At 40.1% G+C, this 20,316-nt stretch overlaps 2 protein-coding genes across 2 annotated transcripts in view; one reads left to right on the top strand and one right to left on the bottom strand.

Annotated features, from left to right (window-relative positions):
• Positions 1 to 20,316, bottom strand: part of YES1 (YES proto-oncogene 1, Src family tyrosine kinase) — a 92,731-nt gene that overhangs the window by 71,557 nt on the left and 858 nt on the right. The window lies entirely within an intron of this gene.
• Positions 19,908 to 20,316, top strand: part of LOC105551205 — a 33,027-nt gene continuing 32,618 nt past the window's right edge. Inside the window, 1 exon segment of the mRNA XM_011996356.1 lies at positions 19,908 to 20,230. Within this exon segment, the coding sequence (XP_011851746.1) occupies positions 19,908 to 20,230 (323 nt within the window).

The raw sequence follows: 20,316 nt of genomic DNA, 5'->3' as shown, positions 1-20,316 counted from the left end.
ACAAACAAACAAACAAAGAAGCCATATTGACCATTTTGGGTTTGGGTTAAAAAAAATAAAATGAAAAATAAGGAAGTCAGGTGCAGCTGCACATATCTGTAGCCCCAGCTACTCTGGAGGCTGAGGCAGGAGGCCAGGAATTCAAGGCTGTAGAGTGCCATAATCACACCTGTGAATAGCACTATACTCCAGCCTCAGAAACACAGTGAGACCCCATCTCTTTATACACATACATAAATAAAAGGGTAGAGGAGGAGAAGGAGGAAGAGGAGGAGGAACAGGAGGAAGAAGAGGAGGAAGAAGAGGAGGAGGAGCAGGAGGAGCAGGAGCAGGAGCAGGAGCAGCAGGAGCAGGAGCAGGAGCAGGAGCAGAAGCAGGAGCAGGAGCAGCAAGAGCAGCCGCAGCCGCCAGGTGCAGTGGCTCAAATCTGTAATCCCAGCACTTTGGAAGGCTGAGAAGGGAGGATTGCTTGAGGCCAGGAGTTCAAGATCAGCCTGGGCAATATAGCGAGACCTTGTCTCTGTTTTTAAAAAAAATTTAAAAAAGAAAGAAAAAGAAAAAAAGCTATTTATTTCAATAAAAGCCAAGGGGGAAAAAAGCTTAAACCAACACCCACCCCCACTTTTTAAAAACTCTCATAAACTAAAAATAGAGGAATCCTTCCATAATATTATATATCTATAGCTAATGTTCAAGTCAACTCTGGCATCACAGCTTAATGGCAAACACCAGAAAGAGTCTTAATGCTCATTATAATTATTAATTTTGTTTTTCTTTGAGACAGAGTCTCGCTATGTCACCAGGCTGGATGCAGAGGTGCAATCTGGACTCAACCTCCGCCGCCCGGGTTCAAGTGATACTCCTGCCTCAGACCCCCGAGTAGCTGGGACTATAGGCACCTGCCACCACACCCGGCTCATTTTTTGTATTTTTAGTAGAGATGGAGTTTCACCATGTTGGCCAGGATGGTCTCAAACTCCAGACCTCATTATCCACCCACCTTGGCCTCCCAAAGTGCTGGGATTACAGGCGTGAGCCACCATGCCCGGCCATTATAATTATTACTTGAAATGAGGTTTCACTCTGTCATCCAGGCTAAAGTGCAGTGGCATATCATAGCTCACTACAGCCTCGAACTCCTGGTCTTAAGCAATCCTCCCATCTCAGCCTCCTGAGTAGCTAGGGCTACAGGCATCTGCCGCCACACCCACCTAATTTTTTAATTTTTTGAAGAGATGGGGTCTCACTAAATTGCTCAGACTGGTCTCAAACTCCTGGGCTCAAATGATCCTCCCGCCTCAGTCTCCCAAAGCACTGGGATTACAGGTGTGAGCTACTGTGTCTGATCTACATGATCCCTTATACAACAAAAGTAAGAGAATTAACTGAAAAGCTATCAGACACAGATTTCTATAGGGCAGCTACAAATATATATTGAGAAATAAGTAGTTTTGTAATATACCAAAAATAGTTACAAAGTAGTACTCAATAAATGATAGCGACCTATCAAAAGCACACGGGAATTCATTTGAAGAGGCTCTTGCTGACCAAATATAGAATTTGAGCATCCAAAAAAAAAAAAAAAAAAGGTGACACTAACAGATTACAACTAGTTGACTAAGGTAATCCATAAGTCACGCTAATAAATAAATAAGAACAGGAAGGTTCTCTCTTACAGAATCCCAACTACTAAACTTGGAATAAGAGACCTAGAAAAGTATTATTTTACAACTCTTACTGCAATAATTAATTCAGCCAAGGAATCATCAATGGAAGCAAAAACTATTTCCTTATGGATAGTTTATTAAAAAGAGAAAAATGCTCATTTTATGAAAAAAACTGACAGATACCACTTAACTAAGTAATCAAAGTTAATATTGCCAATAGTAGGATAGACTAACACAGCGTGCCTCCTGATGTCTTGAACTCTGAAGAACATAATAGCCTTTATGTGGTACTCCTGCCTCAAATTCATAATCTAAATCAAATCATGAGGAAACATCAAACAAAAACTCATTTATGTACACTATACAAAACCAGTAGTCTAACTTTCAAAAAAATCAATGTCATGAAAGATAAAGACTGAAGAAATGTTCAGATTGAAGGAGACTAAAGAAACATGACAACTAAATGCAACATGTATTTCTAGATTGGATTTTGGATTTTTGTTCTAAAGAATATTATTAGGACAAATGGAAAAATGTATGAACTATTGTATTACTTTCCTTGCCACATTTCCTTTACTGTTCCCTCCTAGGGCTGCTGTAGAAAAAATGGCTTAAAACAACAAATTTATTATCTCATAGTTCTGGAGGCAGGATGTCCAAAATTAAAGTGTCAGCAGGGCTATGCTCCCCCTGAAACTCTGGATACCATTCTTCCTAGCCTCCTCCTAGTTTCTGATGGTAGCTGGCAATCCTTCGTGCTTCCGGCTTACAGGTGCATCCCACCAATTTCTGCCTCTGTTGTCACAAGGCATTCTCTCCAGGTGTCTGTCTTCACATGTGGGTTTTAGGTTTTTGTTTTGTTTTGTTTTTTGAGATGGAGTCTCGCTCTGTCACCCAGGCTGGAGTGGAGTGGCCGCAATCTTGGCTCACTGCAACCTCGACTCCCGGGTTCAAGCGATTCTCCTGCCTCAGCCTCCCAAGTTGCTGGAACTACAGGCGCGTGCCACCACACCTGACTAATTTTTGTATTTTTAGTATAGACAAGGTTTCACCGTATTAGCCAGGATGGTCTCAATCTACTGACCTCGTGATCTGCCTGCCTTGGCCTCCCAAAGGATGCTATTTCCAAATAAGGCCACATTCACAGGTACTGAGGGTTAGCACCCTTTTGGGGAACATAACTGAATTCGCAACTGGAAATTAGGTAACTGTATTATACTGATGTTGAACCTGTTGAATTCAGTAACTGTACTGCAATTGTACAAGAAAATGTCCTTGTTTTAGGAAATACATACCGAAATATTTAAGGGTACTGAGACATTATGTTTGCAATTAACTTTCAAATGGTGGTGGCGGGGACACACATACACACATACCCAAGGAGGGAATCATAAAGGAAAGGTGACAAAATGTTAACAACAGGTAAATCTGGGTGGAGGGTATCCAGGAGTTCTTTGTGCTACTCTTACAACTTTTCTGTAACTTTGAAATTATTTCTAAATAAACTTGCAGCACTATTTTCAACAGCAAAGACTTGGAACCAACCCAAATCCTCATCAATGATAGACGGGATAAAGAAAATGTGGCACCTATACACCACGGAATACTATGTAGCCATAAAAAAAGGAGTTCATGTCCTCTGCAGGGACATGGATGAAGTTGGAAATCATCATCCTCAGCAAACTAACACAGGAACAGAAAACCAAATACCGTTATGTTCTCACTCATAAGTGGGAGTTGAACAACGAGAACACATGGACACAGGGAGGGGAATATCACACGCTGGGGCCTGTTGGGGGGTGGGGGAAAGAGGAGGGGGAGCATTGGGACAAATACCTAATGCATGCGGGGCTTAAAACCTAGATGATGGGTTGACAGGTGCAGCAAACCACCATGGTACATGTATACCCATGTAACAAACCTGCACGTTCAGCACATGTATCCCAGAACTTAAAATTAAAACGAATACATACACACACACACACACACACACACACAAATAAGACCGATGAGTAAGTACAACAAAAGTTCAGAGTCTATGTAAGAAAATAAAACTGGGATATAAAAGACAATCTCAAAAAATAAACACATCACTTATTTTTAGAAGGTACATTATAAAGATGCCCATTCTTCCTATATAAATCTAAGTAACATTAAATCAAAATCACAAGGAAGTTCATATGAAAAAGTAAATGCATATGAATAGCTGAGAAAGTTTTGAAAAGGAAAACAGGAAATTTGTCCTTCTAGGAATCACAACCTCATGGTTAAGAGTATAGGCTCTGGGCCGGGCGCCGTGGCTCACGCCTAAATCCCAGCACTTTGGGAGGCTGAGACAGGCAGATCACGAGGTCAGGAGATGGAGACCATCCTGGCTAACATGGTGAAACTCCATCTCTACTAAAAATGCAAAAACTTAGCCGGGTGTGGTGGTGGGTGCCTGTAGTCCCAGCTACTCGGGGGAGGCTGAGGCAGGAGAATGGTGTGAACCAGGGAGGTGGAGCCTGCAGAGCCAAGATCGCCCCACTGCACTTTAGCCTGGGTGACCGAGCGAGACTCCATCTCACAAAAAAAAAAAAAAAAAAAAAAGAGTCTAGGCTCTGGAGTTACAAAGTTACGTTATAGTCCTAGCTTGTAATTTGAGTAAATTTAACCTCTTGAAGTCTATTTATCTATGAAACTAAAGATATCAAGAATACTTAACTCTTGATGGCTCTGTGAGAAATGAGTTAGTAAGTATGTTATTTATCACAGGCACTGTCACACAGTCAATTATCAATACACATTAGCTGCTGTTATCATGGTTATAATCAGCAGCATCAAGATATGTGGTATTGGCATAGAAATAAACAATTAGGCCGGGTGCAGAGGCTCACGCTGGTAATCCCAGCACTTTGGGAGACCAAGGTGGGCAGATCACAAGGTCAGGAGCTCAAGACCAGCCTGGCCAACAAAGTGAAACCCGTCTCTACTAAAAACACAAAAACTAGCCGGGTGTGGTGTCAGGCGTCTGTAGTCTCAGCTACTCAGGAGGCTGAGGCAGGAGAAGCACTTGAATCGGGAGGTGGAGGTTGCAGTGAGCAGAGAAGGTACCACTGCACTCCAGCCTGGGTGACAGCAAGACTCCGTTTCAAAAAATAAACAAACAATTAAATCCCTCAAAAAGAGCCCAGAAACAGGCCCAAGTGTAAAAAGAATTTGTAAATGCTAAAAGGTGGCATTCTGAACCAGTGTGAAGACGGATTTAATAACTAGCAGTAGTGAGGTATATCATCTGAGGAAAGAAAAAATTACCTCACAACACACATAAAATCCAGAGTAAAGAGCTAAATGACTTGCAAGACAAAACAAAACAAAAACCTGCAGGGAGAATTTTTAACATCATCTTCAAGTGGAGAAAATATTCTTGAAACACAAAATCCAAAAGGTATAGAAGGAACATTATGCACAGACATGGAAAAGTCTTTGCAACATAAAGACAAAGAATATCTATAATATATTGAAGAGTCCCTAAAAATTTATAAGAAAAAGACAAGCCAAAAGTAAAACTGGCAAAGGTTATGAGCAAGCAGTTCACCACAACGAGAGATGCATAGTAGCCTTCAATCGAAAAAGCAAATTAAAATAATTTTAAGATATCTTTATTCATATATATAACTAACAAAAATAAAATGATGTTCTATCAATCGCCCTAAAAAAAAACTGAGAAAATACAGAAAGAGCTTTAAACCTGCTAACATCCGTGGCTCTGTTTATCACCAAAAGTAAAAGTAACACCTATCATGCCATTGAGAACACTTCATTATGGAAAGAGGAAAAACAAAAACAAAACAGAGGTAGAAAAGCAATCACTGAACCTTACTGTTAGAAGGAAACTAAGCTTATGAGGTCACCAACACAAGAAAGTACCACCGACAATGACCTATATGCAGCATTTACTCAAACTCCAGAGGCAAGGCAGTTCAATAAAGCACTTCTCAACAACTGTTAAAAATTACTTCTTTATAATCTTCAAATTGCTTCAAAATGATAACAAACATCTGTTTAACAAACTTTTTAAAAACTGTCAGGAATCAAAGGCAACTTTCAGTGTCTGCATTTATTAACATTCACCTTTAAGGCAACATCTAATCATTTTTCTAAGATATCTACCTGTCTCCATGATTTCTCTCTTACCGGTAGGGCCCAGGAAGTATCAGAAATATCTTTCAGAACCTTGGAATTCTTCTAGACCTAGAGACATGAAATCATGTAAAGCTACATGCATCTATTTTCTTATTAATTTGTTTTTAATATTATAAACTTCACACTATGATCTCTTATGACAAAAAAATGACAGGGGAAAAGCACGAACACAGTCCCTCACTACTACAAATTCTGCATTTGAGGAAATCACAGGGGTCAGCACAACCAGAGTGCAATGGATGAGCCTCACTCTGGGAACCACCTTCATGATCATGGTATCTATCCTGCCAGGTAAGTGTATTGTCTATTTTCTTTTTGTTTGTTCTAGTTTTTCTAATTTAAAGAGCAACTTCTTGTTACAGAAATGAGAAGATAAAAAGGAGATACACGATGTGTTCTGTGTCACCTATTATTTCAAGTTTCCTGAACTGTAGATTCATGACTTCTTACTCTTGCTATAAATTTATCTCTAAGAATCATCAACATTGTTTTCCCTTTTTTGAAACATCAGTCATTGTAAAAATCCTATTCATTATCTGACAACATCCTAAGAGGTTCACAACCCTCTCTTCTACTTGACATTTGTCATGAGTTTCTCCTTCTGACTTACAGTCTATGCATTTAAACAAAAACGAAATAAAACAAAAACTAAGACCCAGTTGGAGTGATGATGGGGTGAGGTAGGGGAAAAGGGGAGATGGTGAGAAGATGCGCAGGGGAGCCACTTTAGCTCCACCCTAATTTCTACCTGCTACCCCCATGGAATTCTTTGATATGGCTAATTAGTATCTTTTCTCAATCACTAGAAGTGCTGTGTAAATGGACATATAATACTTGTTCTACTCTGACACCCTCCCTCCACCAGTGTGCTTCCTAACCTTTCATATAAGAAGTCTGGGGCATTTTAAGACTTTTCACTCCTTCAGGGGGTACACTGTTAGAATTTTAAGCCTCACTCTTACTGGTTTTCCAATGTTTCCTAAAGTCTAGTGCACACATCTTAAAATCCAGAACTCTCTTTCCTGCTACTTTTAATATAAACCCAAGATGACACAGCTTCTATCTGCAAAGGTTCTTTCTAGAATTTACATATCACTAGCTTTTTTTTTCTATTGATCCTAATTAAGTTCAAAATAGCAAATATCTTAACAGCTTACCACCTCAAATATAAAATTAAATTAGTCAGATGCTCTGCTTTAAGAAACACATTTCCAGAAGCTGTTGGACTAACCAGTTTGCTTTATACCAATACTGTAACCTGAATTAAGATACCATCGATGCCCATACCTTCCAAATATTCTAACCACATTTGTACAACCAAATAGTATTTTCCACACAGATGTCTAACTTGTGTAACTACTGTACTTTTCATCCCCTTCTGTGACAGAGATAACTACCTGTTCTCCCAAAATTCATTCTCCCCTTCTACGGTATGCAGTCCTCACTGGGAGGTGGCTGACCTGCTAGGAACTATTTTTTCCAGCTCTCCTTACACTCAGATAAATCCATATGACTTGCTTATATCAATGTAAAGTAAGAGGAACTGATGTGTGCCAGAGTTTTTAGGAAGTATAATTGCGACGCTGGGCACGGTGGCTCACGCCTGTAATCCCAGCACTCTGGGAGGCTGAGCTGGGTGGATCACTTGAGGTCAGGAGTTTGAGACTAGCCTGACCAACATGGTGAAACCCATCTCTACTAAAAATACAAAAAGTAGCCAGGCAAGGTGGTGCACACCTGTAATCTGAGGGACTCAGGAGGCTGAGGCAGGAGAATCGCTTGAACCTGGGAGGTGGAGGTAACAGTGAGCTGAGATCGTGCCACTGCACTCCAGCCTGGGCAATAGAGTGAGACCCCATTTCAAAAAAAAATTAATTTAAAAATAAAAAATACAGATACAAATACAAAAATTAGCTGGACATGGTGGCATACACCTGTAATCCCAGCTAGTTGGGAGGCTGAGGTGGGAGGATCACTTGAACCCAGGAGGCAGAGGTTGCAATGAGCAGAGATCGTGCCACTGCACTCCAGCCTGGGCTACAGAACGAGACTGTCTCAAAACAAACAAACAAAAACAAAAAACAACAAAAAAAAGAAGTATGGTTATTGGATATTTACAGAATATGATATAAAGAAACAGAACTCCTATATTGTAAGTGGGTGAATATGCTTAGGTTAAATAGTGCTCTTTAACATTTACAAGCTATTAAACTGAATCAAACCTTAGTTTCTCCATCAGACTCAAGTAGAATGCTTATTTGAAATTCATCCTGAGCATTAATGATACTAGTTTAGCACAAGTCTACCACTTCAAAGAGTCTTGAGTCAAAAACATTTGTGGTTACTGCCTGAGCTTTTAGTGAAGAACTACTTGTTACTTCTTTCTCTCAGGCCCATGATAGGCAGACAATGCCAGCTGACTGCTGCATGTTCCTATAATCAAAAATACTTAATAAATGTCTATGTGTCATTGTTCTATGTGCTTGGACCAATTTTAGTAACCAAAACTGAGATCCCTACCCTCATAGAGCTTACATTCCAGTGGCAGCCATTCCAGTCACTTGGAGTTGGCAGTTCCAAGCCTATCTGCCAACCTTTACGTAAAGACTTAATAAACATGGGCAATAATAAACTGTTGAGTTAACATGTGAAGGAGTTGTACTGTAGATATTCTTTGCTGGATAATAATGCTACAAAAATTAAGCTAGTATTCCCGCTAGAAAACAATGTTTCAGCTTATTAGGGAGGACAAAGGGTACATTCTTAGATACAATTGGAGAAATAAAAGGAAATCAAAGAAGAAAAGGCTACTAAGATGGTAAAGGAAATTACTATTAACGTAAGAACTTGACACAGTGGCAAGAGAGTGGCAAATAAAATTTCCACTGGTAGCTTTAGATGAGACTCTTCTTCCAGACAGTGATGTTCATATAACAATAATAGTTACAAGGCTGGAGGTGGTGGCTCATGCCTATAATCTCAGCACTCTGGAAGGCCAAGGTCGGGGAGGATCAAACTCAGGAGTTTGAGACCAGCCTGGGCAACAGAGGAATGCACCGTCTCTGGAAAAATGAAAACAAAGGCCGGGTGTGGTGGTTCACGACTGTAATCCCAGCACTTTGGGAGGCTGAGGTGGGTGGATCACGAGGTCAGGAGATTGAGACCATCCTGGCCAACATGGTGAAACTCCGTCTCAACTAAAAATACAAAGATTAGCTGGGCATGGTGGCGTGTGCCTGTAATCCCAGCTACTCAGGAGGCTGAGGCAGGAGAATCGCTTGACCTGGGGAGTTGGAGGTTGCAGTGAGCTGAGATCATGCCACAGCATTCCAGCCTGGCGACAGAACAAGATTCAGTCTCAAAAAAATATAAAAATAAAAATTAAATAAAATTAGCCAGGCATAGTGGTGCACACCTGTGTCGCAGCTACTGGGGAGGCTGAGGTGACTGCATTGCTTGAGCCCAGGAAGAAGAGGCTGCAGTAAGCGGTGATTGTGCCACTGGACTCCAGCCTGGGAGACAGAGTGACCCTCTGTCTCAAAAACATGATGTACAGGAACCAACTAGTATAGAAGACTATAAGAATGAGGAACAAGCCAGTATGGAAGAACCCTTGCTCCTCTAGAAGTATAGCCTTGAATGACTGATGAGTCTGTACCAAGACGTAGGAAACTGCTATTATAGTGACAGGGCAAATTAGAAAATGGCTGTCTTTCCGCAACACGTCTGACATGTTGACTAAATCATCAGGCAATAAAGACCTTCCATCTATCTCTACTAACTCACCTAGAAATAAATGATATAATTAGAAATAAAGGCAATATTGTACAGTAGCAATTTGATCCAGCTTCTGAGGCAGAAGACAGATTTGAGTACACACTCCATATATATGTGTATATGTATGTATAGAGAGTGTGTATGTGTATATACAGAGAGAGAATATATAGACTTCACAAACCCAAACCTATAAAAGGGCAACATTTGCTACAGTTTAGTGTAATAACTCATCTTTTGCATGCTTCTTTATTCTTTTGATGAGTTAAGTTTAGGAAAAAAAGAAACTTTATTGGGAAAACATGTTCTGCTAATCTGGCTGAATAAATACCTTATTTTATAAAAAGATGAAGAATGTCTTGGACTTAGTACATCATTTTCCATTACTAACCCCAACTTACAAAAAGATGGCATTTGCTACAGTTGTTAGTGTAATAACACATATTTTTCAGTTAATGAATATATTTAATATCTGACCTTAATTAACATCTGATGTCTATTATAAAACATGCACCACAAAGTTACTTCCATTAAAAAGAAAAGCATAGGCTGGGTGTAGTAGCTCAAGCCTGTAGTCTCAGCTGCCCAGGAAGATTACTTGAGCCAAGGAGATCGAGGCTGTAATGAGCTATGATCACGCCACTGCACTCCAGCCTGGCCAAACAGAAAGAAAGAAAAATAAAACAAAAAATAAAAAAAAGAAAGAAAATAAAATAATCAAAAAGTATTGCTGGGCGCGGTGGCTCATGCCTGTAATCCCAGCACTCTGGGAGGCCGAGGCGGATCACCTGAGGTCAGGAGTTCGAGACCAGCCTGACCAACATGGAGAAATCCCATCTCTACTAAAAATACAAACAATAAGCTGGGCATGGTGGTGTATGCCTGTAAACCCAGCTACTCAGGAGGCTGAGGCAGAAGAATCGCTTGAACCCGGGAGGCAGAGGTTGCAGTGAGCAGAGATCGCGCCATTGCACTCTAGCCTGAGCAACAAGAGTGAAACTCCATCTCAAAAAAAAAAAAAAAAAAAGTATTAATTGAACATTCTTTGCCACCAATTCAAATGCACTATTTAATGAAGAAGAAAAAAGACAAGAAATCTCCCTTTCCATCATTGCTCCTCATTCCTAAAAAAGTTACGGCATACACAACAGGCTTGTAGTCAGCCCTAGATTTAAATCCCAGTTCTGCTAGTTGTGTGACCTTAGCAAATTATATATACTTTCTGATCCTCAGTTTCTTCATCTGTAATAAATCCCTACCTCAAGGGATCCAGCACAGTAGCTCACACTGGTAATCCTAGCACTTCAGGAGGCTGAGGCAAGCGGACTGCTTGAGCCTAGGAGTTCAAGACAGCCTGGGCAACATGGCGAAACCCTGTCTCTATTCTAAAAAAAAAATAAAAAAAAACAGGCCGGGCATGGTGGCTCACACCTGTAATCCCAGCACCTTAGGAGGCTGAGGCGGGGGGATCCCTTGAGCCTAGGGGGTTTAAGACGAGTCTGAGCAACATGGTGAGACATTTTAAATTTTAAAAATTAAAAACAAAAAATTAGCAGGGCATGGGGGCTCACAACTGTGGTCCTAGCAGCTACTCAGAGACTAAGGTGGGAGGATCACTTGAGCCTGGGAGGCAGAAGCTGCAGTGAACCAAGGTTTTGCCACTGCACTCCAGCCTGGGTGACAGAGTGAGACTCTGTCTCAAAAATAAAAAATAAATACCCATCTCATTCCTAATTTTTCTGTGTATTTTGGAAACACATTTCAAAGATTCAAGTCAAATGTGATAATGCATACAAAAGTGTGGCATAGTACCTATTACAGGAAAGGCTTTCTTCTTTCCCTACCCAATGCCAAAGAGGAGTGAATGGGTGGGAAATGAAAAAGGACAGAGAAGATAAAGTTACAAACTCCATATTACAACACTCCTCATTTTCTCAAACCCTTTTCTGCTATTTTTGTTTATTACTCCCAATCTTTTGAAGCTTTTCTGTAACTCATACTGTCCTATAGAGTTAGAGTATGAGGCAGGTTTCACACAGCGCCTATCAAGCAGGTGGGGAAATCTAGGGAAGTTTCTGTACTTAAATTAAGCTTAACAGCAATGCCTTATAGGGAGAATCTGAGTATCCTAACAGGGAACTCGAAACAGTGATTTTTAAATAGTGAGGAGCTGGTAAGGTGGGAAAGGAGGGTGATTGGCAAGGCTACAGGGTTCACCACCCTCACAATCAGAGCATTTGTAGGCCAAATATTTTATTTGATCAAAGAGCTCAGCAGTTAACAAAAACAAGGCAAAAACTGAGAATCAGTCAGAAAATATTTTACCACCAAAACATTTTACCTATTTGTGAGGCTTTTATAAGACTCCAACGGGCTGCCTAGAAATCAGGCCAAAAGGCTTATATTACAGAAAAGACTTCCTGGAAAAACAGACTCTAATTTTTTTTTTTTTTTTTTTTTTGCCCAGGCTGGAGTGCAGTGGCACAACCTCGGCTCACTGCAAGCTCCGCCTCCCGGATTCGCGCCATTCTCCTGCCTCAACCTCCCAAGTAGCTGGGACTACAGGCGCCCGCCACCACGCCCGGCTAATTTTTTGTATTTTTTAGTAGAGATGGGGTTTCACCATGTTAGCCAGGATGGCCTCAATCTCCTGACCTTGTGATCCGCCCGCCTCAGCCTCCCAAAGTGCTGGGATTACAGGTGTGAGCCACTGTGCCCGGCCTACAGATTCTACTTTTCAAACATCAACTTACAAACTTTCGAAACACTGTAATTTTAGTTTCTTTGTTTTAGAAAATCTACTTCACAAAACTTAAAAAGTTAAACATTTTCCAATGCCATGCGTGTCTTGTTCTAAATATTAACTGTATGTGTATAAAAACAAATATCAAGAACAAGTTGTCCATACCTTTGTCAATTAAAAAAATTAAGTGTAAATTTTGATAATAGTGGCTATTTTTCTGATATAATGTTGCAAAGTTTTTATTCAAACAGCCACGATTACTTGTTAATTGACATCATAACTATCCACTTCAACAGAATAATTAAGTCATTTTTCTAATTTTATTACAAAAAAATCTGGGCTGGGCGCAGTGGCTCATGTCTACAATCCCAACACGTTGGGAGGCCAAGGCAGGTAGATCACCTGAGGTCAGTAGTTCAAGACCAACCAGGCCAACATGGTGAAACCCCATCCCTACTAAAAATAAGAAAATTAGCTGAGTATGGTGGCACACACCTGTAATCCCAGCTACTCAGGAGGATGAGGCAGGGAGAACTGCTTGAACCCAGGAGGCAGAGGTTGCAGTGAGCCGAGACTGCGTCTCAAAAAAAAACAAAAACAAAAACAAAAAAAGGCCGGCTGAGGTGGCTCATACCTGTAAGCCTGGCACTTTGCGAGGCCAAGACAGGTGGATCACCTGAGATAGGAAGTTGGAGACCAGCCTGACCAACATGAAGAAACCCCATTCTCTACTAAAAACACAAAAATTAGCCGGGCGTGGTGGCACACACCTGTAATCCCAGCTACTTGGGAGGCTGAGGCAGGAGAATCACTTGAACCCAGGAGGCTGAGGTTGTAGTGAGCCGAGATTGAGCCACTGCACTCCAGCCTGGGAGACAGAGCGAGACTCCAACTCAAAAAAAAAAAAACAAAACCAGAAAACAAAAACCTAGCATAATATTTGTCACACCACAGGTTTAATAAACGTTTGCTTAATTAGTATAACTGCAATTTGCTTGAGAAAGTTCCGTGCCAAGTCCATGGGTCAGTTTTTTATAATCTTTCCTTATAGCTAATTTGATTCCAAAATTGAGATTCAAACATTTCCTTAAAATTTTATCAATACGGTCATGCATCACTTAACATATATTCTGAGAAATGCCTCATTAGGCAATTCTGACATTATGTGAACACTCTAGAGTGTACTTACACAAACCTACGTGGTATAGCTGACTACAACCTTGGGCCATATAGCATGGCCTATTTCTCTCAGGCTACAAACCTGTACAGCAGGCAACAGTACAGAATACTGTAAGCAACTGTAACACAGTAAGTATTTGTGTATTTAAACATAACTAAATGTAGAACAGATCAGTAATTACACAGTATAAAGAAAAATGGTACACCTGTATAAGGCAGCTCTACTATAATCTTAGAGGATCACCATCATGGACTGAAACTTCCCTAGGCAGAGCATGACTATATTGTAACAACTTCAACTGTGGCAGAAAACACATTTCTATAAAGCGGAGAAACTATTAGAAACCATCAGGCCCAACTACCTTTTGTTTCAAATTGCTAAACTAAGGCCTAGGGAGTTTACTGAACTGACCAAGGCTAAACAGCTCTTCACCATCAGAAATGAAACTAAAATCTAGAGAGTGCTCTACCTTCCAGTCCTTTCCTTGTAACACCATATTGCCTTCTCTACTCCTTCCAAATGTCTGACTGCTATTATTTTTAAAGTATCCTTATCTGTAAAATATTAATCACATCAGAATAAAAGTTAGAAGTCAACACATTTGCCAGGAAACAATTTGAAGTATTAAACTTATACACAACCACCACCAACTTTCTCCACCTCACCCCAATTTCTACTTAATGCTAAGAAACTGAAAAGTTACATTAAAAAATTAGAGAAGTGAAACTCCTCTTATGTCAGTTGAAGAAAACCTAGAATCCACATTTTGTTGGGAACAGAGGCTGAAAACCAAACAATCTTGAAGTTTCAGTGGTCAGTCCTTTTCCTCCCAGCACTTCCTGTTCCGTCCTCACCCCCAATAACCGAGCAAAAGTATACCTATGAATTATGCATTCCTTCACACACATTACCGCAAGACAATCAGGACTTTTTTCTTTTTGTCCTAGGTATATATGAACAAGTCATAATTGCGATACTGATTGTCACTACTGTGATGAGATACTAAACGCATTTTTTTTTAAATCTAGGATTTGTCTTTAGCATAACTTGGACTTCTATTCGCTAAAATAGTACAACGTATTTATTTAAAATAAATCTTAGTAGAGACTAGTTTAACTTCAACTACAACAAATTTTCAGTTCATATTAGAAATATCAAAATGACCTTTAAATTAATGATTGAAGGATTGCTTAAGCTATTTTGTAAAATCACCTTCTAGAATAAAACCTTGAGAGCAAAAATCTAAAGAATTAACTTAGAGCTATGAAAAAGCATTAAGCTAGTTTTATAACATTTTAGTAGAGCTGTACTCAAAACATTTGTCTCTACTAGTAAATTCATATAAATCTGCCTACAACCACATCCCTACATGCAATTTAGAATTTATTTAGTATTTATTGTGGTAAGGGCTGTTCTCAAAGATGCTATAAAACAGCTCCTTGACACAGTGAATACTAGGTCAAGAATAACAGACAAGCATGGAAAGAAATAACTACAATGCAAGGAGAGGTGTGTTTTGGCATAAGTGTTTTGTGGGAGCACAAAGAGGTCATAACACCAATGTCTTGCTAAGTATATGCCATAATGATGTGTACTTAATGTTCAAATGTATGGTCTTCCTGTACCTCATCCTTCCTCTGGTTATACAAGTTTGAGCACTACTTTTCTCAATCCTCTCTAATCTCCATCCCAAATTAGCCAAACCCAAATTACCAAAGACAAGATAAGTCAAAGGAATTGTCTCCAGATTTTCAGTAGACAGTAGTGGTAAAAGCAAGGACAAGACGCTGCTGTGGCTGGGTGTGGTGGCCTATAATCCCAGCATTTTGGGAGGCCCAGGCAGGTGGATCGCTGGAACCCAGGAGTTTGAGACCAGCCTGGACAACATGGTGAGACCCTATCTCTCCAAAAAGTTCAAAAATTAGTCAGGCATGCTCCAGTCTGGCCAACACGGTGAAACCCCGTCTCTACTAAAAATACAAAAATTAGCTGGGCGTGGTGGTGCATGCCTGTAATCCCAGCTACTCGGGAGGATGAGGCAAGAGAATCACTTCAACCTGGGAGGCAGAGGTTGCAGTGAGCCAAGATCATGCCATTGCACTCCAGCCTGGGCAACAGAGTCAGACTCCGTCAAAAAAAAAAAAAAAAAAATAGCCAGGCATGGTGGTGCACACCTGTAGTCCCTGCTACTCAGGAGGCTAAAGTGGGAGGATCCCTTGGGCCCCGGAGGTCAAGGCTGCAGTGAGCTGTGACTGCACCACTGCACTCCACTCTGGGCAACAGAGCGAGATCCTGTCTCAAAAACAAAGCAAAACAAAAAAACAGAAAAGATGCAACTGTTGCTATTTGCTTGGCATATTTATAAGCTGAGCAACATTTTAGAAGCAGCAAAATTTGCCTATGGCATCTTCCAGTCTGGGGATTGCCATATATAGCTGATAATGTATTTGCAACTGTTGATGTCCATCTTCTCAAACACTAGGGATAAAGAAAGAACAAAAGGAAAAGAACGCAGAGTTCCTACTAGCAATATTCAGGCAGCCACAGGGGATATGCAATGTATAGCTAATTCCTCTTGAAGGCCTTCCACTTCCTAGGAGAAAGTAGAGTCCAAAGAACCTACATGCCAGCAGTTCTACTCCCTTCCCCTAAACAACAGTAAAAGGAGCAATTCTAAGAATCACAGCTTAAAGCAAAAGGAAGTATAATGCTACAAGGAACCTGCAGTCTCACAGCTTACTGTACATTTGAACAAGAGAAACTGAAGGGCACTGCTACCCTAGATTTGGCAGGCGGGGGAAGGAGTTGAGGCACAGAGGCTTGTAACTCAGTCCATTAGTACCTCAACAGTACATTATTCTATACTCTAAAATTACAGGATTCTCTGTCTTTCCTGGAGTGGGCTTTCAGATCTTAAAGGTAAGCCCAAATCCAGACCAGGATATATTGCCATCAAGTCTGCTAGTTCCAAGACAACAGTAGTGCTGCCGTAGCCAACGATTCCTTGGCATACAGACATGTGAAAATGATATTGGCGGCAGCACTGGCTCTTCTCTTTCACCCTCTACTGTTACTATAGCCCCTTTTGCTAAATCTGCCTCTGAGTTTAGACAGGAGTTGGATGGTTAGTAATCACCCAGCAGCTGCAGCTGAGCAATACTCAGCCTAATTGTGGCACTGGAGCAGCTGAGAGGAAGAAAAGAGATAATACATACCCTGCCATAGCCATACACGAACTACCAAGAAGACAACACACTTTAATAGAAACAGATGATTTCCTTTAAAGAAAAGTAGTTGTACCTCGCTATAGCACTTACATTTATATTATAAACCTGTTTAAATGTGAACTGAAGGTGACCTAAGCCATGTAGGGTTCTAAACAATGGAAGATCTTACTAAAACTTCCTGTAAATATTCACACAACAAAGCCTGCACCACAAACATCACCTTTACAACATGACCAAAAGTTCCTGTGATATAAGAATCTGGCACAGATGTGATCTCTTCTTCAACTCTACAACAATGCAAAGCCACAATGTGAACAACTAAAATAGCAAGCCATTACATAAAGCAAATAAAATAGCATGACCCAATGATTCTCTGCATTTCTGAAACTCCAACATCATATTGTAATTTAGAACCAAAACATATTCATCCTTCAGGTGCTGCAAATCTTCATAAACTTTAAACAAAAGCTTATTTTATGCTGAGATTTCATGGCATTCTTAAGAATATAAAAACTAAGGCTGAAATTACTGATCTAAAGAATTACTGTTCTAGAAAACTGAAAATAGATAAAAGTCAAAACTTAGGATCTTGATGTCATAATTGAGTTTTGTCATGTTATGTAATTTTCAGAAAAACAGAGTATTTGATGACAGAACAGTATCCATTCGTTCAATAAACATTTTGATTATCTTCTATTGGTTATTTACAATACACAACCTGAAGCGGATTTTAATTTTGTAAAACCTGTGTCTTCTCTCAAAATATTAAAACAACTAACTTACGAAAGAAGACCAAGTAGAACTTTATTTAGAATTTTTTTCCCAACAATTCTCTAATTATTGTACATTTGGGAGTATTTGACTTTTTTTTTTTTTTTTGAGACAATCTCACTCTGTTGCCCAGGTTGCAATGCAGTAGCACTATCTCAGCTCACTGCAATCGCTGTCTCCGGGTTTCAAGCGATTCTTGTGCCTCAGCCTCCCAGGTAGCTGGGATTACAGGGGTGCACCACCACACCCAGATAATTTTTGTACTTTTATGGGGTTTCACCATGTTGGCCAGGCTGGTCTCAAACTCCTGGTCTCAAGTGATCCCCTTGCCTCCGCCTCCCAAAGTGCTGGGATTACAGGTGTGAGCCACCATGCCCAGCCTGACGTGTTCAAAGTCGTTACACATACCAGCTGGTATACAACAATTATGATTTAACAAATCTATTCCTATTGCAAAGGATAGCCTAGGTAGTGTTCTAAAGTCAGTCACCAAATTATGTTCTTAAACCAAGCACCTCATATAGTACATTACACATTGGATTCCTTAAAAAAAAAATTCATGTAAAATAAAACATAGAAACAGATTCTGCACACAAACGTAGGGCTTAATGAATTACACTAAAACCAATACCGTTGGTAACTCCTATCAGGTTAAAAGAACTTTGTCACCACTTCAGAAGTCAGGTCCCTATCACAATCTCCTCCCTCTTCTCATATATTTCCTTTCATAGAACCACAGGTATTCTATGCTTCTATTTTTGCTTTCACAGAAATTTCCTTGCAGGTTTTTTCTTTTTTAATTACCCAAGTTTGGGCGACACCAGAGTTTAGCATCACTTAAATTTTTTTGGCGTTAGTCTTCTTTCTTACTATAATGCTAATAGAATTAATAACTGATGCCTACACTGATGTTGTAAAGAAAAACTACCCATAGTAATAAATTATTTACTGTCTAACATGATGCAAATTTCAACTTTGAATAAGTCTTACACCATCGGTTGGTAGTACTTCACTTATACAGGTTTACTTCTAGTCTTTTAGCACATTTATACTTTTATCAATACATACCATGAAGGAATTCTACTTGCATAAACAATTTTTCAGCTTGTGAATTTCCTGAACTAAAACACACACACAAAAACAGCCCATGTATTAATATTATATACTTCGACCATAAGACAAATTCCACCTAACCCAGGAAGACAGGTCAAAGCTGTAATTTCACTTTCAGATGAACAGAAAGGAATCAATTTTGTGGTTTATGAAGTCAGCAAAACCTAACTGTGAAATTAAAGCTATTATAACATTACGGTGGTTACAACAGAGTATATATTTTAAGAGCCCTTTTATCTTTTATTCTGGAAACATGGATATAAACTGTTTTGTTTTCAGATCAAAGGCAATTGTCTATTTCAAATGTAGGACCCACTGAAACGTCAACCAGCATTTAAAATCTCCACCGACTTTTAGCTAATGTCCAAAAATTAAAATACAATTTAACTTCCTTTTCTTACATGTCAATTGTGGCAGAGGTCTCACATTTATAAGCAAACAAAAACAACAAAACCATATATATTATTTGCTAAAGTAAAACTTCCTTACTGTACAATATATGAAAATCGTAAGTGATGCATACAAGATCCTTGGTTAATACAAGATACTCCTTTATTATCTGACCAAAATGCTTCCTGTCCACCGTGTGCCAAGCACTGTGACAGTTAAGATATTAGATTTACCATGCACTTTTCCTTAAATGTAGTCATGTGTATACATTTAATATTTTCCTTAGTGAGTTATTTAACTGTAGAAATTTAACAGGATGGTTTAAACACATTTAAAATTATCAAGACATCTTTGGTACTAATCTTACAATTATAATACATGAAGATACTATAATCATATTATATATACGTGAAATCAACTATGTGAAAACACACATCCGTGGAACGTATATACATAATAAATGGTATGGACATAAAATTGTGCTTCCACCAGACTTTCATTATTTCCTTTAATAATGTACAAATTAGACCGTATGTTATTCCACGCCTATATCAATTAATTATGCAGAAAATAATTCAACCAAATCCGAACTGTTAAGTCCTACTCACTACAAAACAAAAACTAAAGTCCCTACACCAGACTTGATTTTCAAAGAGCTTCTTAAAACTCTGCTCCATGCCCAATAAAGTGAAAGCTGGAAGCAATTATCAAGAAGAAAAACACACTTTAAGACAAAATTTTCTTTAACACATGTGGACAGGGAACCGAACGCAACGGGAGGCGGAGTGGCATGAAAAAGTGGACGCTGAATGGTAAATTTCCCAACCCCCAATCCAAAACAAAGGAAAACTTTAAACATGTTGCGGTTTTCAATCAAACCAAGTAAAGCCCAAGAGGCTCACCCACTCGCCCCACACACCCTCTCCTCTCCCCGCACAGCTGCTACCGGCGTCGGCCGACACACAGACCCCCAGCCTTTAGGACCGAAAAGGGACCGCTTCCCTCGCCCCCACTTCGACCGTGTGGGCAAAAATAAACCTCGCCTCCACGCCGCCGGGCTGTCCACACGACCCCAAAGACAAGCGGTGGAGCGTGTCCCCACGCCCCTGGGACCTCAGGTCGGATTTGGGCGGGACCCGGCAGGACTGAACGGGGCAGAGACCGAGTCAGGGGCGAGCAGGTAGCGCGGGGAACGAGACGAGCCCGCCGGGCGAGCCGGGGGAGGGGAGAAGTTTCTTCCCAACTTCCCGACTCTGGCCCGCGGGG

Source organism: Mandrillus leucophaeus, unplaced genomic scaffold (assembly GCF_000951045.1).
Source record: "Mandrillus leucophaeus isolate KB7577 unplaced genomic scaffold, Mleu.le_1.0 Scaffold51, whole genome shotgun sequence".
Lineage (NCBI taxonomy): Eukaryota > Metazoa > Chordata > Mammalia > Primates > Cercopithecidae > Mandrillus > Mandrillus leucophaeus.
Note: the sequence above shows the minus strand (reverse complement) of the source record. Positions and strands in the feature narration are given on the sequence as shown.